The sequence below is a fragment of the Phragmites australis genome, chromosome 7 (genome assembly GCF_958298935.1).
Source record: "Phragmites australis chromosome 7, lpPhrAust1.1, whole genome shotgun sequence".
In the NCBI taxonomy this organism is placed as follows: domain Eukaryota; kingdom Viridiplantae; phylum Streptophyta; class Magnoliopsida; order Poales; family Poaceae; genus Phragmites; species Phragmites australis.
Window position 1 is genome coordinate 24,851,341 of NC_084927.1, and position 19,658 is coordinate 24,870,998.

The 19,658-nt window shown below is 45.5% G+C and overlaps 1 protein-coding gene and 1 pseudogene across 1 annotated transcript; both read right to left on the minus strand.

Annotated features, from left to right (window-relative positions):
* Nucleotides 1-882: 882 nt before the first annotated feature.
* On the minus strand, nt 883-1,009 carry LOC133925667 (small nucleolar RNA Z247; annotated as a pseudogene).
* Nucleotides 1,010-8,274: 7,265 nt separating this feature from the next.
* Nucleotides 8,275-9,869, minus strand: LOC133924326 (RING-H2 finger protein ATL5-like). Its single transcript, XM_062369806.1, has one exon. The coding sequence runs from the start codon at nt 9,671-9,673 to the stop codon at nt 8,465-8,467; it is 1,209 nt and encodes a 402-aa protein (XP_062225790.1). The 5' UTR covers nt 9,674-9,869; the 3' UTR covers nt 8,275-8,464.
* Between the last annotated feature and the right edge of the window lie 9,789 nt (nt 9,870-19,658).

Sequence of the window (19,658 nt, forward strand, 5' to 3'; positions counted from 1 at the left end):
CTCTTTAACATCATAATCACCTTCTGTAAATAGTGATACGGACGCTCCATCCCTACAAATTTGCCATTCCTTGCTGCTACAGTGATTCACTCACGCATCACTATAACACCAAAAACGGCGTCGGCTGAAGCACGACACGGGCCAACAAAGTGGCATCCGCGATGCTACAGTGATACGACAGCAAACTTGCTGTCTCAGCTGGAGATGGCCAAACTCGAGCTGGCTAACATGAGCGAATCGTAGTGGAAGCCGAAGCTGAAGCGCCCGGAGTGCAAGGGAACACGTCAGCACGAAGGGCCCGAAGGACGAATCAACAAGACACTAACCAGCCTCCCTTATGTTGACTAGAGATGAGATTAGGCAGCGGAGAACACACATGGCTTGTGTGTTAGAGATAAAAATTACAATTAGAGATGCGAACAATAGCATGTCCAGTATAATTAATATTCATATATGTATCACTTGCCATTCTGATTTGATCCTTGCCGATATACTTGTCATGAACAGTAAACTTGTTAAGCTCACTGATGATATGGTGAGTAGCTTCGAAGTCAGTGTACCAGTTCGTATCCACACCATAGGAACTAGTAGCAGCTACTGCACTTCTTTCATCTGGAACAAAGTCTGGATCAAAGCGATTCCAACAATTCATCATTGTATGTCCTCTTTTATTGCACAGTTGACATCTAGGCCGTTGTTGATTGTTTTCATCATTGTTATTACTGCTGCTATATCTGTTTGAGTAGTTGTCGCGGGCATAACGATCCTGGCCACGGCCACGTCTACCCCTACCATGGGCAGAAGAACCACTTCGACCTCCACGTGATGATGTATTGGCCGAAGATTGTGATTGAGGGCCCCCTTGGAGCAAATACATCCTCGTCTCAAAACTCAATAATTGAGCATACAGTTCGTTGACTGTGATAGGTTCAACCCGTGCAACGATGGCCGACACAATAGGATTGAACTCGATGTCGATATACGAGACCATCTCTTCATCATCCAGAGATTTACCGACAAACACCATCTCATCTCCTAGCACCTTCATCTTCCCGACATATTCAGCAACAGACATGTTGCCCTTCTGTGTCATGGCTAGCGCAATGCGGGTATTGACTGATCACACACGCATTTGTGAGACGAACATGTCTTCAATCGCCTTTCATACCTGTGTTGAGGTCTTCATGGCCACAACTAGCGTCAGAACCTCGCACGAAAGAGTAGACATCAAGTAGCTGAGGACCTGGTGATCCCAGGCAATCCACCATGCATATTCCGGATTTGGCCTTTTGATGAAGTTTTCGCCCTTCTTGATCTCTATCTCCTTTGGGGAGCCTCTTTGGTACCATCCAGGAACCCCTCTAGCTGTGCTCCATGAACAGCTGGGAGAACATGGGCCTTCCATAGCGAGCAGTTGTTCTTTGCAAGCTTTTCTGTGATTGGATGTCTAAGGAGCGCCAGCAAAGCAACACCAGTGAAGGTAGATGAGCCAGCGAGAGTAGATGAAGAAGTTTCGACCGCCATTAGATGCATTTCAGAGGGGTGGCTCTAATACCATGAAAAAGTGCCTAACTTGTATAAGCGTATCTACCTGATCCGTAGAGGCTGTGGTCCGTGTGTTTATATTGGCCAAACAATACGGGCAAGATTACATCTGATGAGACTCGGTTAGTGATAGAGATGGAGTCCTAATACAACACATGTTTGATTCAATCTCTAATCTATCTCTAAGCTATCACACTGAGTCTCTAGTACAATCTTTATCTCTAACATGTGAAGAGAGTTCCTCAAACTACCAAAAAATGTTGTTTCTGTTCATCGTCTTGCCACTGATAGTAGAGCTTTCTTAGAATTTTATCCTACTTTTTTCCTCATCAAGGATCAGACAGCAAAGAGAGTTCTCCTTTGGGAACATGTGAAGGTGGCCTCTATCTCCTCTCCTCCACTCCAGTCAAGGAAGCAAGTTTTAGGTGTCGTCAAGCCTTCTTCATCAAGATGGCATAATCGTCTAGGACATCCATCATCTGTCATTGTCAAACATGTTATCAGTAAGAATAGTCTCACATGCTCTAGTGGGTTCAATAATGAGTCAGTCTGTGACGCTTACCAATAAGCTAAGAGTCATCAGTTGCCTTATCCAAGGTCGTCTAGTATTTCTGTGTACGCCATCTCATTCTTTCTTTCAGAAAGTTGGCATAACACATCTTGTTTCATGTCCCTATTCCCATCAACAAAACGAGTCTGCTAAACGTAAACATCGTCATATAGTTAAAGTTCATCTTTCCTTGCTCACTCATGCTTTCATGCCTTTAAAATTTTAGAATGAAGTGTTCCTTACTGCTACATATCTCATTAATCGCAAATCTAGTAAGGTCATTTATCAACTTACTCCCTTAGAAAAGTTGTTTTATCACAAACCTGATAATTCATCCATTCGTATTTCTAGATGTGTGTTGGCCTAATTTTCGTCCCTATAGTTTTAGAAAGCTCTAATTTCTATGTAAGCAGTGTGCTTTTCTTGGCTGTAGTAATATGCATGAAGGGCTCAACTACCTTGATATTGCCACAGGACGTTTCTATATTTCCCGTAATGTTGTTTTTTTATGAGAACATTTCCCGTTCTCTTAATTAAACTTTAATGCCGGCGCTCGTCTTCGCTCTGAAATTCTTCTGTTGCCACAAGATTCTGACCCCAGGGGTGCATCAATAGGTAGTCATCGATTAATACTCCTGTACATGTGCATACTAACCGTGACAATTTTGGAGACCGATCTGAGCAGATGGAGCAAGATTCTCATCTTTCTATGCAGCAGCCTCCTCACAGCACAAATCCTGATGGCGTTGGGCGGGATACAGGATACTGAAAGCACAGGCGCAGGAGGTGCAGGAGCGTCTGCTCCGGGTTCAGCGAGCCCGGTCTCTGGCCCAGGCGCGTCTCCCTTGGTTTCAGCGTCGTCGTCTCATCCAGGTGCTGCGCGTGGAGCTGTGCAGGACGGTGGGCAGACCTGCTGCTGGCGCCACACGGCAGGACGATGTGCAGGGCGCAGGCTGGCGCATTTACTGATCCTGAAATTGATGCTTTAACAGGTCACGGAGCTGTCGGCTCAGGTACAGGAGTTCATAATTCTGATGATCATTGGGGTGATTTTAGCTATGCTGCTCCTGTTTCTCAACTTCAACCTCTTACACGAGCAATAGAGGCATTCGTAAACCCAAAGTTTATACTGATGACACAATTAAATATGATCTATTGACTATAAGTGGCGAACCTCAAAACTTACCAGAAGCCTTTGAGTAATAACTCGTGGAAAAAAGCAATGGACATCAAATATATGGCTCTTCTTACAAATAAAACTTGGTATTTAGTATCACAGAAAAAGAGAGAAATATTATTAATTGTAAATAGATTTATAAAATAAAGCATAAGCATATGGCACTATAGATAGGTATAAGACCAGATTAGTAGTCAAAGGTTTTAAACAAATGTATAGTATTGATTATGAGGATAACTTCAATCATGTGGTGAAGTCAGCTACTATTAGACTTGTACTATCTATTACAGTATCTAGAGGATAGAGTTTTCGGTAATTAGATGTGTAGAACATGTTTCTTCATAGTATTCTAGAGGAGGATGTATTCATGTGGCAACCACAAGGTTATGAAGACAAATATGTGCCAAATTATATATGTAAGTTGGATAAAGTTTTATATGGAGTGAAGCAGGCTCCTAGGATGTGGTATTCCCGTTTAAGTGTGAAATTACAAGGACTATGATTTCATCCTTCTAAAGCTGACACTTCTTTGTTCTTCTACAATAAAAGTAATGTTACAATATTCTTACTTATATATGTGGATGATATAATTGTTGCTAGCTCTTCACATGTAGCAATTGAAGCTCTTCTTCGAGACCTCAAAGCAGTGTTTGCACTCAAGGATCTGGGTGATCTATACTATTTTTGGGGTATTGAAGTTAAAAAGGTATGTGACGACATTTTGTTAACTCAAGAGAAGTATGCAACAAACTTGTTGAAACGTGCCAGAATGGTAAACAGTAAACCAGTTGTTACACCACTTTCCACCACGAAAAAAAATTGATTGCTCATGAAGGAGAGATTTTAGGACCTGATGATGCAACACAGTATAGGAGCATTGTTGGTGCTCTATAATATTTAACACTGACTCGACCAGATATTGCATTTTCTGTTAATAAAGTATGTCAATATTTACATGCTCCGACTACTCTTCATTGGGCAGAAATTAAGAGAATTTTGAGTTATTTGTGACATACGTTGAATACAGGACTACAAATTAGTCGATCACCTTCTATGGTGGTCAATGCATTCTCTAATGCAGATTGGGCTAGTTGCTCTGATGATAGACGACCTACTGGTGGTTTTGCTGTATTTCTTGGGACTAATCTTATATCTTGGAGTGCTAGAAAACAAGCAACGGTGTCAAGGTCAAGTACAGAAGCAGAGTACAAAGCCTTGGATAATACAATAGCAGATATTATGTGGATACAAACTCTACTTGATGAATTAGAAGTTCAATGTCCTAAGGCTGCTAGACTTTGGTGTGATAATATTGGTACTATTTATATCTCAGCAAATCCGGTGTTTGATACAAGAACTAAGCATATTAAAGTGGATTATCATTTTATAAGGGAGCATGTAGCTCAGAAATTGTTAGGCATTCGGTTTGTACCAACAGAAGATCATGTAACAGACGGTTTTATTAAGTCTTTATCAGCTAGAGGTCTAGCAGAATTTAAACGCAATCTTAATTTAAAAAAGTTATGAATGAGAGGGAATATTAGAGATATAGATTATACAAGAGACTCAGTGTGATAGCTTAGAGATAGATTAGAGATTGAATCAAACATGTGTTGTATTAGCACTCTATCTCTACCACGAACCGAGTCTCATTAGATATAATCTTGTCTGTATTGTTCGGCCAATATAAACACGCAGACCGTGGCCTCTACGGAGGTAGATACGCTTATACAAGTTAGACACTTTTTCACTGTGCACACTGCAGATTCCTAATGCATGCGGTTATTGTTCTGTACTGGTCTGGCCGTGTGGGAGTGAATACTATAGGAGCAGTTCACGAATCCATTGTGCAATCTGATATGCTCGATACCAGTCAGGAAACTGGACAGGTTAGTTCTGGACTTCTGGTACCTGCCACATCGTTCATTATTCGCTCTGCAGTTCAGACGTTGTTGCCAGTTGCTTGCAGTACATTACTCCGCGCATAACATCTGACGTTGGGGCTCGGGCCAGAAACAAAAGAATGGAATTAAACCTGTGTCTGAATGCGACATTTGAACTGTTGATATAAAAAATACAGAGATCTTTTATCAGGATGTATCTTAATGGTCAGTTTTAGTAGTATCAGTTTTTTTCTCTGGTTCGGGCTGATTGTGTGATTAGTCGATGTCAGCACGACTACAACTCTTACGTTCGGGGGATTTTTCACGATGCATGTACTCGTCTGGCCAGTCAAATCTCATTTAATACTACTACTTATGCTATTTTTTCCCCAAGCGGTTCACTCCAGTGGAGGCGGCTTGTTTGACACATGGTTACCGTGTCCCGTCCCACAATTATTGTTGTGGGACGGGTCACAGACGCAACAGGGGGCGTGATAGGCACGCGTGGAAAACCGGCGGTGGGACAGGATAGGCTGAATGACCCAGACGCAACAAGCAGGAAGGCGGCCAATGGATGGGACAGGCATCACAGTGTTCTAGGGCAGACACAACACATGTGTATCCTATAATGATAGCCTATATTGATCATCTAGGAAGGCATGAGTCTATTTGTTAGGCCCATATGTAAGACTCCTACCTCTCTGGAATATAAAGGGAGATATCTTTTGAAAAGAGGACCTTTGAAGCAGAAGACATATGATGTAGGGCTATTACCCCATGAGGGGCCTGAACCTGGATATCTCAGGTATTCTTGAGCAACACACACATTCTGCAGGCCCACCCAGAACGCAGATCACGCACCCGCCGTCCGATACACCCCGAAATCATTGTCAGGGATTAACACTCGATATTTGAAGTGTCAGGTAGGGGGCACATTTTCGAGTTTTGGTAGGTGCTGTTAATTTATTTTGGGCTATCCATGTTCGAATCCCCGATGACCGATGAGTCCCGCTCCAAGGTTCCGAATCATAGCAAGGTGTTCTTCATTGGATACGACCCAAACGAACCCGATATGTTCCAGATTCAGGACATTAGATCAGGATCCGAAGGCTTCGGGATTCGACGAAGAGCAACAGAGGCATCTATGTTCCCGGCGCCGATGGGAGCTCACGTACCATAAGCCCTTGGGGAACCAGCCTCATCAACGGCAGCCACACTCGGAAGAGCGCTCACCGCGTCGGGACAGCCAACACCTAGCCTCGTAGCCCAAACCGAAACCATCGGCCAGATATGATCCGATCAGGAAAAAGAGTACCCAGAAACTAATGGGTGTGTTGTTTCTTCAAGTAGGTTCAACCCGAGGATGAACAGAAGGGTCTACACTTTGGACATCTGACATGAGTAACGACCACTTCCTGTTGGATACTAGTAAGAGAGGTAACCTACCAGGATCTCAGAAAGGTAGCTCTCTCCTCCCCCGGTGTTGACCACCTATCGATCAGAAGGGGAAATCCTTGTCCTACCTTGCAGCATTTCAAGGGGTCACGGCGTGGTACTGGTCGCTAAAAGAGGCACGCTTCCCCCGACCAAGAACGAACGAGCACAAGATCCTGCATTGTTATGTACACGGTTCAGTTTTTTTTTCAATTAATAATAGCATTGCGAAGTATGAGGGGCTCTTATCTGGAACGGGAGCAACACCCGCGCGGAGGGAGAAACGACTACTAACGATGAGGGACTCGTTACTGGGTGTGACCCTAGTGCAAAAGGGTTTTTTAGTGCTCGGACCAAATGATGGCGACATACCACTCCAAAATGAGAAAGCTAGAGCAACATGCCATTGACCAGGAAGTCACGCACGTCCCTCGCAAGGACTATTTCCTTAGCCGATGGGTTGGTCCGTCTGGCCTCTTCTTGCAAACTCGCCCCGGTCGGAGTCTTTGAAAAAAGATTCACATAATCACCCACTGCGGTCTTGGGCCAGCGTGGAAGGGCCGATGGATAGGACGGGCATCGCTGTGCTCCAAGGCAGGCACAACATATGCATATCCTGTAATGATATCCTATATTGATCATCTAGGCATGCATGGGTCTATTTGTTGAGCCCACATATAAGACTCTTACCTCTCTGGAATATAAAGGAGAGGATATCTTTTAAAAAGAGGACCTTTAAAGAAGAAGATATAGGATGTAGGGCTATTACCTCATAGGGGGTCTGAACCTGGATATCTCAAATGTTCTTGAGCAACACATATTCTGCAGGCACACTCAGAATGCAGATCACGCACCCGTCATCCGATATATCTCAGAATCATTGTTAGGGATTAACTCTCAATATAAACCATAAATTGATGCCTCTACTGTACTTTCAAGACAGGAATGCAAGTACTTTCAAGTACGTTTTCGATATACTACATCCGTTTTTTTTACATGTCACTAATTTTTACTGTAGCAATTTTAACTTTATGTTTTTCCTATAAAAAGTTTATAGATGCTTAAAACTTTCGTATCATTAGCTTTGTCGTGAAATGTACGTTATTAATATTGTATTCTTTTAAGTACTGATAAAATTTTTATAGAAAAAATAAAAGTCAAAATTGCTATAGTAAAAATTGATGACAAATAAACGAAACCGAGATAGTAAGAAAAGTGATGAAAATAAAAATTGGCCTACCGGCACCATCTGCACCGCAATGGCTTCTCGAATGATTGATCAGACCTGCCCGATCCACACTGGTTTAAGCCATCGGCTGAATGGTTTTCCCACATGTACATCCTCGTATATGTACTACCATTACTGTCAAATGTGTTTCGATGCGAACTTTCAAGATTCAAACCAATAACACGCTTTCTATTCATTGTGCTATCTTTGCACAAATTTCAAAGAACTATGCATATGGATGTGGAGAACTGGAGATGATCGCCTCGTGCCAATGCGTATCTGACAAAGATAGCCTAAAAAATAAGACGGAACCGATAGAATGCAGTTGCCGCTACCTATACAAGAAAAGCTCACATCTTTATACTTGTTTCTGGTTGATCTCCATACTTAATTTCGCTCTGAGCAGAACAAGACAGAATCAGACTATCATCAAGACGACTCCTGAATCCAAAATGCAGAGAAGAACAAGGCTGTACAGTTTATACACCTCGATTGCAAACTTTCATTTACTGGATTGGAGTTCCAGCTTCTAACCTCGGTTTTTGAGATCACAAGTTTAGAAAGTATAACATAGATCGCGACGTTGATCAACAACAGGAGTAACATTATTAGCAAAGAGCAAAATTCAGCTCGGGGTCTCAGCGCCATCACAATGGCAGCACCGAGCTCCGAGCACGGCAATGCCGCGAGAAGAATGACCTCGGGACACCGCCGGAAGCCGGCCTGTCGCTGCTGAGGTTGCTCCGATGGCCGGAACCGGATGCCTTTGCACAGGACGGACCAGTCCCCCGCTTTCGCCTGCCACTGATCTGCTCCTCTCCAGGAGCTGCCTCCGGCAACCGCTCCAAGGCGGCGACGTCTGCCGCGGTTGACACTATCGCTGCGTCCATGGAAGCTGCGCGCCGCACGTTACGCGGCAGCGGGCAGGGGAGCTGCGGTAGTTGTTCTGGCGGGCTGTTTTGCTCCTGTCGGCCCTCTTCTGCGGGTGAAGCTTCTTGGTCACTCTCCTCTTCTTCGTGCTCCGGGATTGCGTCGGTTGCGGCAGCCGATTGCTCGGCTACGGCGTCGGCGTTCGCAACTGGATCAGCTGGAGGGTTGGGGCTGGACTCGCCGCCTCCGGGGGCGGTTGTGACGGCTGGGTCGAGCACGTCGGAGCGGCAGAGCGGGCAGTTGACGTGGGCGCGGAGCCAGGTGTCGATGCAGGGGACGTGGAACGCGTGGCCGCACTTGGGCAACAAGCGCACGAGGTCGTCGTCCTGGAACTCGCCGAGGCAAACGGAGCAGTCGGTCGCGCCCAGGAGCCCCGCCCTGGCGCGGTACCGCGTCACGGCGATGGAATCGATCGCCGCCTCGTCGAGACCGACGGTCCGGATGTACCAGATGTGGTGCACCACTCCGCCTCCGCCGTTGCCGCCCTCGGGGTCGTTCCCGCCGTCATCCACGTTCGTCGCCGCGGCCGGGGCGAGGAGCGCCTGCCGCCTCCGCCGCACCTGCCGGCGCCGCACGGCGATCGAAACGCCGAGGAGGATCAGCGAGACAAAGGCGATCGCGGCGGCGGCGATGAGGACGTAGGTGACGAAGCGCCCGCGATGATCGTCGCCGCCGCCAGCGGCGGCTGGGGGCCCGTACCCGTGTGTCCCTCCCTGGTCCCTCCTGCCCGCGGTGGCGCCATGGACGGGAGAAGGCGACGGAGCGAAAACAGGAGGGCACGGTTGAAACGGCGAAGGAAGCAGCTGGGGGGCGGGGGCGGGGGGAGGCGACGGCGGCGACTGGCAGTCGTACGGGTACGAATCGTCGCAGTCCCCGGCGCCGCCCAGGCCGGGTTCCGGGTGGAGGATCCGTCGGTGGAGCCGCATCCCGGACCGGGGATCGCGTCAGATCGGCGGGCCGGGGCGCAACGGCGGCATCGGCCGCGGGCGCTGCTGCTGCTGGAGGCGGAGACGCGGGAGGGGGGAAAGTGGGAGGATGGTCGCGGAGACGCGTGCGGGTCTCGATTTCTTTACGTGAGTGCGTGCGTGGACCGGGACGGCACGGCGGTGCTGGTGCGTGCACTGGGGGAGGCGGGCACTTGGCTCGGGGCCTTGGTTGGTGGCCAAGTTGACTAAGCGCGTAGAAAAACTTTGCCCGCCCGGTGGCCAGTGGCCTGTCACTTCTGTGATGCAGTAACTTTTCTCGCGGGGAGAGGCGGGCAAAAGATTTTTAAGAAAATGCTGTTATTATGTGTAGGGTAGTGATTTCTTAAAAAAATAATTATAAAAAATATAATATAGGAGAAAAATTATCTATTCTTTATCCATCGATGTTTATATCGAGGGATGTTGCCTCGTATATATTGTATCAAAAACTCTAAGAGGTATAATAAATCTTCGAGAGACCGAGATATATTCTAAGATAGCCAAATCTTTATAGATCAAAACAGGTCATATTCTATTGTAAAACTACAGGTTTCGTAACACTCCTTATTTGGTACTTCTCGTGAAATGCATATGTCTTATCAAAATTTTCTAAAAATCTAGTAAAAAAATTAGGAGAAAGAGTACATAGCTCATAACATGGTGTCGGTGACACAGGAACCAGGGGTCCCCGAATCCCGAGGCTAGAACAGCAGAGTGCCACGTGGCGTCCTCCCGCAGGGGTTATCTCCCCGAGGGACGAGAAGACCAAGTCCCGGGAGAGGGTGTTCGGGGCCATGAACAGTGGTCCTCGAGTACCCGAGTTTCCCGATGAACCGAGAAGACCAAGTACCTAGAAGAGAGTGTTCGGAGCTGCGAACGGTGGCCTCCGAGCACTCAAGTCCCCCGACGACATGAAAAGCCAAGTACCGGGAAGAGGGTGCTCGGGGCTGCGAACAGTGGCCCCCAAGCACCCGAGTCCCCCGAGGATCCAAGGAAAGTCAGTTCCGGGAGAGAGTGCTCGGGACCGTGAACAGTGGCCCCCGAGCACTCGGTTCCCCGAGGATCTGAACAGTCAGTTCCGGGAGAGAGCACTCAGGGCCGTGAACAGTGGCCCCTGAGCACTCGGTTCCCCGAGGACCAAGAAAGGGCATATCCGGGAGAGAGTGCTAGGGCAGCGAACAGTGGCCCCCAAGCACTCGGTTCCCTGAGGGCCTGAGAAGTCCTTCGCCGGTGGCCCCCACAAAGGCCCAGCGGTGATGTGTCAGCTGGTGAGAGGCCCGACGCTACATTTAAGAGGGCGCGTGGCCTGTCACTTCCAACTGCAACCCCCACGCTCTCTGCCAGTCCTTGCCACGGCCTGGCAGGGAGGCGTGGGGACATTTAATGCACAGGTCCCATCGTGCGACATTAGGCACACCTCGGGATAACATCGCGAAGCCCAAGGCACCCCGCTTGCCGCCCTGCTGTGTCAGGCTTGCTCTGACCGGGCGGGCACGCCGGGCTGCTCGGTAGCTGCCCGGTGGGCCCTCCCCGCGGCGCCCGTTGAAGAACGGCATGATGACGAACAAGACCGGACGGGGCACGTTTTCAACCCTCCCCGTCACCTCGCGCAGCAGCCTATGATAGTTGCTTTCCATTTATGGCGCCTTGGAACTCACGCCATCCTTTCTAGGCACGCTACCGCTCCGGCAGGCACCCCGGAAAAAGACAAGTTGGACAACAACGAAGCCAGAAGCGTAGATCACCGAAGAACAAGGAGCACGAATCTCTAAACTAGAAAAATATTCTTGTAACTTAGCAGATCCTCAGGGAAACATTCTCACAGCATTTATAACATACACACAGGAATAGGGTGTTACGCTCAGTGCGACCCGAACCTGTCTAAAAATCCCCTAAGCATTTACTACTTCCTGCATCCGATCCTTCCATTCCGCATGTATCTCATTTACGCCCATTTATTTCACCCGCAAAACGGATTCAGAATCATCCCCCTGGCCGAATCTCAAAGGGGTCCCTCCGGATCTCCGCTTGAGGAGTTCACCCTCCGACACATGGTCACACGAATTACCTCATTAAAAATCTTAACATGAGAAACTTTAGAAAAACTCATCTAAGGAAAAAAGAGTACAATTCATCCAAATGTTTTATATAATCTTCATGATTAATTTTAAGTACTTAATCTTCTTGACTAAGATTTAATTCTTCATAATGGTATTATGTGAAAATTCTTCCCCTGAAATATACAACTCTCTAAGCCTCATCATTCCAATACCACGTACACATCTTTCAAAAGTAGATGCAGGGAGAGACTTGATGAATAAATCTATAAGATTTCCACATGACTTGATATGCATTACCTTTATTTCGTTCATCTTATGCAATTCATGAGTATAAATGTCGGAGGGTGAACTCCTGTCGCAGGGATCCTGGGGGACCCCTTTTTAGAGATTCGGCCGGGGGGATGATTCTGAATATGTTCGTCGGAGAAATAAATGGGTATGAATGCGATGGCCGGTGGTGTGGAGTGATCTAATGCGGAAAGGAGTAAATGCGCTGGTGTTTAGACAGATTCGGACCGCACGGGGGCGTAACACCCTACTCTTGTATGGATACTATATATGCCCTGAGAAAGTCCCTCAAAGATGTTGCTGGTTACAAGAATGTTTATCTATCTTAGAGCCTGGGGCTCTTTGTTCTTCGGCCTGTGATCTTCTCTTCTCTGCTTATGAGCAATTGCTTTCTCTTTCGAAGCTTGTCTTTTTTCCTCTCACACTTTCTCCTCTTGCTGCCGGCTGCTTTAAATACCCACCGGCAGCAGCGTGCTCTGAACGGGAGGGACAGCACGAGTTCCGAGACACCATAAATGGAAAAAGCGTCATCATTTCCTCTGGGCGAAGTGACCGGGGGTGAAAACTGCGTCCCACGCCCGGTCGTCCGTCACCATAAATGCACTGGCAACGGGCGCCGTGGAGAGGGCCCACCGGGCAGCCACAGAGCGGTTCGGCGTGCCCGCCCTGTCTTGTTCCCCTGCCACAGCAGCGCGGCAGACGGAACGCCTCGGCCCTTATGACGTTATCCCGAGACGGGCCGGATGGCACGGGATGGACCCGTACATTCAATGACCCCACGCCCTCCTGCCAGAATATGGCAGCAACTGACACCGAGCGTGGCGGGAGCAGTTGGAGGTGACAAGCCACGCACGCTCTTTAAATGCGGCCTTGGGCCTTTGACTGGCTGACACCTCATCAGTGGCCCCTCGGGGGCCACTGTCAGGGGGCTCTCTCGGTCGTCGGGGAACCAAGTGCTCGGGGGTCACTGTACACCTCCCCAAGCACTCTCTCCCGAGAATGCCCTTTCTTGTCCTCGGGAAACCGAGTGCTCGGGGGTACTGTTCACCTCCCCGAGCGCTCTCTCCCGGGCACACTTGTACGGTTCCTCGGGGGACCGAGTGCTCGGGGGCTGCTGCACGCAACCCCGAGCACTCTTTCCCGAAACTTCCTTCGGTGGGTCCTCGGGATACTCGGGTGCCCAGGGGGCCACCGCTAGCGGCCCCGGGCACGTTTCTCCCGGTACTTAGCTTTCCTGACCGTTGGGGGACTTGGGTGCTCGGGGGCCACCGTATACCTTCCCGAGCACTTTCTTCTCGACACTTAGACTTCTTAGATCATCGGGGAACTTGGGTGTTCGGGGACCACCGACCGTGGCCCTGACCGCCCTCTCCCGGGACTTAATCTTTTCTATCTTGCGGAGGAGACTCCGTGGGATGGTGCCACGTGGTGGACTGCTGGCCTGGCCTCGGGATTCGGGGACCCCCGGTTCCTGATACACCGACAATAAAAGAACTTAGTGTTGATATGCTTCGTTAAGTTATTTTTCACATATCCTGATTGCACTTGTGCAACATATGCAGTATTATCTTCATAGATAATAGTAAGGGTGTTAGTAGTGTTCAAACCACATGACTGCTGGATATGATTGATCACTCTTTTAAGTCATGTGCATTCTCGTATGGCTTCATATAGAGCTATTATTTCTGAGTGGTTCATCAAAATAGATATAAGACTTTACTTTGATGATTTTTAGGAAATTGCAGTTCCACCACATAAGAAAGTATGCGGATTCCCATGAATTTACATAGTTTATTGCTATTTGCTATTTCATCATAAGCTTCACTTTCAAGTGCTTCTTCATCTTGTTCTTCATAATTTCTTACTGTTGGAGCAATACCCTTTAGTTTACCAGCGTCAATTTTAGCGTGCGCATTTTCACTGGATTTTTCATGTGTAGGAAGGTTCAAATCTGATATGCCTACTTCCTGAGGTTCCATACCATCATCAGGTCTCGACTGGCTCTCCTTCTGCTACCTTTAGGGTACTTTTGTGATCGGCTATAGCAAACTCTCATTTCTCACCTTCGCCAAACGTCTCTGGATATTTGGAACTTGAGAAACCGAATTTCTTGTAATTTTATTATTTTACTTAGCTCCTAGGATAAGATGAGGGGTGCCTTCTTTTGGTACTTCCAGACTCTCCAGTGTATTACATGTAGGCACATGCAACTTAGTCATGCTCTTCAAATCACAAAATGATAAGGTTGATTGTTTGCTAATTTTTGCAAATCGATAATTTTTTGTACTTCACCATTTGCTTCACTAGTGCGAAGATCATGTGCCACAATTCTTTCAGTCTGCCATATAATTTCCCGATATTTTTCATCCAAGGGTATATTTCCTCCCCTTAATAACGAAAAATTATTTTCATAAAAAATGCAGTTAGCGAAGTGGGTCATATGCAGATTTTCAGTTGTTGGTTCTAAATATCAGATTATGCATATAGTCTTATAGCCGACATATATTCCAACTTTCCGCAAAGATCCCATAGCGGTTCGCTGTGGTGACGGTATCGGCACATAAATCATACATCCAAATTTACATAAATAGAAAATCTTCATAATTACCCTTTTCATTAGTTGCATAGGTGAATGAATGTTATAGGAGGATGGTCTATAATTAATGATGGATGCCGCATGTAAGACTCCATGTTTGCAACATGTAGAAGGCAAATTACAGTGCTGCAACAAAGGTCTAGCAATGAATTTTATTCTTTTTATCGGTACTTCAGCCAGTCCATTCTGAGTGTGAACGTGCGGTACAGAATATTTAACTTTAATTCCTATACCAGTGCAATAATCATCAAACGCTTTAGAAGTAAATTATCCAGCATTGTCCATTCTGATGAATTTCACATGATGTTCTAGAAAATTATTCCTGATTTGTATGATCTGTGATATCAACTTTACAAAGACGTGGTTGCGGATAAATAATAGACATATATACGACCACTTAGAGGATGCGTCTGTTAATACCATAAAGTACCGAAACGGGTCAGAAAGTAGCTAAATAGGACTACAAATATCCCCCTAGATTCTGTCCAGGAATGCAAAGATTTCATCTTGTACATTCAAGGTAGTCGGTCTTATTATTAATTTTCCGGTAGCACATGTGGGGCATACAAAATCTTTATGATTTGAGAAATTCTTCACATTTATGCCATGATCTTGTGAGTTAGTAATTATGTTCCTCATCATTTTAAGACTAGGATGACATAATCTATCATGTTATAAGGAGAATAATTATGCACTACGAAACACAGTATTCTCACTTTGCTATCACGCTCAGTGATATGTAGGTACTCCCTACCATCTTCTTTATCAGTTTCTATATGAAAACCATTAGTACGAATATCTTTAAAACTTAAGAGATTTCTTGTAGATTCAGGGTACAACAATACTTCTTAAATGTGCAAAGTAGTTCCTATAGGTAGTATGATTGTGGCTCTTCCATAACCTACTATGCATTTATTACTACCGGTAACAGTCATCACTTTTCTGAAGCTATTTCTAATAGACTAAAAATACATCTTTTCTCTTAAGATGGTTTTTATGGTTCCACTATCCACAATACAAATTTCCTTCATACGGGCGCCTCATATATTCTATAAATAAAACATTCAATCATTCATATGCAAGGAAGTAGAAACAAGACTACATGCTTCATTAACTATCAAAAAAAAAAATTTGTAGCTAGGTTTGCTTTTCTAGAGCTTACATTTATTCATTCAATCCTCCTAAATTCAGCAACTAAGTAAATAGCTAATTACTTTAGTTCTAGATAGAGTCTTAAAATATCCGGCCACTATCTTCAATTGCTTTCTTTTCCGTTTCATCCTTCATGGCATTTTCTATAGCAATGGAGGAGGGCAAAGTAGAGACCTCCGCATATTTCATTGGGAGGTCTTTCACTGCCAGTGTGGGAATATCATCAACTTTCATGTGAGATGCTTCCCTTTGAACTACTACTACTTTGTCCACTTCCATCCCCACTGCAATGGTGAGGTGTGCTTCTAGCTGCTCCTTTTTCTTTTTCCTGTATGTTTTCACAACATACTTTTGTGCTTTGTAGATTCAAGACTAATAGCCCCAAACACCGCACTTATAGCATATCTGGTTCTGCTCATCATATGGCTTGACTTCTTTCTTTGTCTTGCCATTATCATCACCAGGTTTGACTTTGTCTGCCACCACTTTTTTCCCCTCCCTTCCCCGGCTTCTTATTACGGTTCTTGCGCGCTTTGAAAGAGCTATAATTGACTTCTAAGCCACTGCTCTTCCCTTACGGTTGGGATAAGAAATTCTTGTTTATGACTTCGTTATGAATTTTATGGAGTTGCAACACGTCAATCAGTTTCAGTTTAGAATAGTTCTTATAATTCAATTGACGATGATTACGTACGGATTCTGTCGTATTCGGGTGAAAAATGGAGAGAGTCTTCTCAATTTTCTCCTCCTCTGTGATCTCTTTTCCACAAAGACATAGTAATGTACAAATACGGTGCAACACGAAGTTGTACTCTCTGACATGCTTGAGGTCACAGAAACAGAGCCGGAACCATTCTTGCTCTGCGAGAGGCTTGATGGTGTACTTAAGACGCTCAAAATGCTCTTACAGTGCGTCCCATAGTGCCTTAGCGCTGGTCATTGCTATGTACTCATCCTTCAAAATGGGAGAGAGATGGTGGCGAAGAAAATGAAGTATTTGATCATTATCATCCTTTGTGAGACCTATTGCACTACTTATTCCCAAACCAATTGCAGTGCGGAGCCTTTTCGCTCCCATTATAATTCTGACATCCGATGCCCAAGTAAGATAGTTGCGCCATCAACACTTAGCTTAGCGAATTTGTTCATGATGCCAGCCATCTATATATTTAATAGCGCAAATATTACTACCAGTAAGACGTCGCGCAACCTGATTTTTTAATTTTCTATTAAAACGAATATGTAAAAGTATCTTATCATTATATGCAGATATATGTCTGTGACCAATCTGGACAAGTTCCTTTGCTCCTAAGAAATAAAGCTGCAGAGATCTTATTTTGCCAATATCATTGCTGATGATGTATCTAAATGCTACAAGAGCCACCAATGCATGCTATTAGGAACCTATGATTCTTGTAATATAGTGAATGTTTATGCAGAAACCTGTATTGGGAAAACACTTTTGCAATTGATTATCCGAACAATCCAAAGTATCTACATGTTTTGGTCAGATATACAAGCCATTTATAGTAAGACATCGTGCAACCTGATTTTTTAATTTTCTATTAAAAAATATGTAAAACTATCTTATCATTAATGCAGATATATGTCTGTGACCAATCTGAACAAGTTCATTTGCTCATACGAAATAAAGCTGAAGAGGTCTTATTTTGCCAATATCATCGCTGATGATGTATCCGAATGCTACAAGAGCCACCAATGCATGCTATTAGAAACCTATGATTCTGGTAACTCGAGCACTTCTGGGATGATAGATGGCGCTGGCAACAAAGGGATGATAAAAAGGAGAAGAACCGAACAAAAGCCTAATTTCCATCTTATTTGGCTCATTATGATCAAATGTCTGCTGAACCAAGGCCACAACAGTCCGTTCTGCTGAATGTATGGATGTGTTTATGTGCTTGGCCGACTGTTAGCAAACTTGAGCCCTAGTGCCGCCCTTCTGTTGTTGACCTTAGGAGTAATGTCTGTCCATAGGCATTGATAAAAGGGGTTGAGATGTTCACCTACGGGCTATGATGCTTGCAGGATTGATGTTGCTTGAGGGTTTCTCTTGTTGATGCCCTACTGCTTTTCTGGTACTTGAGCTTGTGAGATGTTCGTAATTGCCTCTCAAATGTACAGATTTCTGAGACCCTTGCTGGATGATCTCTAGTGCTTGTGGGCTCTGTGGTTGCCCCTCTGATGTCTGTTACTCTGATGGTTTGAGTATTGGCCAATGATATGTTTGAGGCTCGCTGTTTGTTACTATTCTAGGATTGAGGCCAGTCGCTTGCTGGCATCGCACTTGTCGTGGTGCCGCTTGCCGGTCGGCCAGGGATGTTGCTGCGTTTTTGTTAGCGTTGAGAGTACCTTTCTATTGTGATGTGGTTTCGGCTAGTCTGCTGTTATTAGTTTTTGGCCCGATTCTGGTTGAGCTGAGACCCTCCTTCCTGGTCTAGTGTTGGGTTGCCCTCCCTCTTATCTTTGGGAGTTGATGGATTGTTGTATGTCCTGTTGCCCTGAAGTCCTGATACTTGTACAGTCGGTGATCAATGTTGGGATATACTGTTGTTTAGGCCACTTCTGGTTGGCTCTGTGGCTTGATAATTGATGAGCATTTGGCTATGGCATATTTCCTTTGTCGGGTGGTTGGCTGGTGACTGGTTGATGGCCAGCTTGATGAGCATCTGCTATCCTGTGGCTGGTTGTATGATGGGTGTGGGCATGATGTGTATGCGTCCTCTGTTTGGTGATGGCTATCTTATGCTAAGTTGTGATATTTGCCTTTGTGGCTATCTTATGCTGAGTTATGCTGGTGCCTTTGTGGCTTGTTGTTGCCTGCCCTCTGATGCATTGGTGATCACCTTGCCTGTGTGGCTAATTTGCCTTCGTGGCTGAGTTGCCTGTTGTCTGTGGGATAGTGCTGAGGTTAGAGGTCGTAGATAGGAGTTTAGAACATTGCGCAATTTCATCGGGCTCTCGCTAGGTTGTAGCTGGTGAACTGTCGTGTAGCTAGACTCTCTCTCCCTCTACTTTCTTATGTCACCTGAGGCCGAGGCCGATGATGAGGGATGTACATATTTTGAGGCCTAAGTGGCTGATGATGACCCAGGATATATAAACAGTCTATAAAGCTCATGCTAGACTGTTTGTCCCGTCTTTTCTTTTTAATGATTTTTCTAGCGCTTACTTTGATCTATTTTGATGTGTGTGACTATAGCCTTGCAGATTTAGAGACGACATCCATATGACAACTATCAGCACAGCTTAATCAGAGGTAACCCGGGAGACGAGCGTAATTAACCGGAGGCTTCGCGAAGCCACGGGAACCAGGATAGACGATCGTCAGAAGCAATCAGATAGCGTATGTATGTGTGTGTGAGCAAATTGTAATCTATGAAACTATACTTTATGATTTCGATAATGAATGAATAAAGTTATGTGTTTCAATTGTATTTGTCTCCTGTTCTTTCGTATACAGCAGTATACTGGTACGCCCGCAATTTATACATTGCAGTTATACAATACAGCAATTCGAATACACAACGATGTGTTTCGAACCCACGAAACAGAATCCGCGAAACAGTAAGAAATAAAGCTGCATAGATATTATTGGCCAATATCATTGCTGATGATGTATCTGAATGCTAGAAGAACCACCAATGCATGTTGTTAGAAACCTATGATTCTAATAATATAGTTAATGTTTATGCAGAAACCTGCATGGGGAAAACACTTCTGCAATTGATTGTCCGAACAATCCGAAGTATCTACATGTTCTTGGCCAGATATACAAGCCATTTATAGTAAGACGTCGTGCAACCTGATTTTTTAATTTTCTATTAAA

Coding starts and splice junctions, on each gene's coding strand:
- LOC133924326 (XM_062369806.1), bottom strand. CDS start 9,673: ATGCGGCTCCACCGACGGATCCTCCACCCGGAACCCGGCCTGGGCGGC.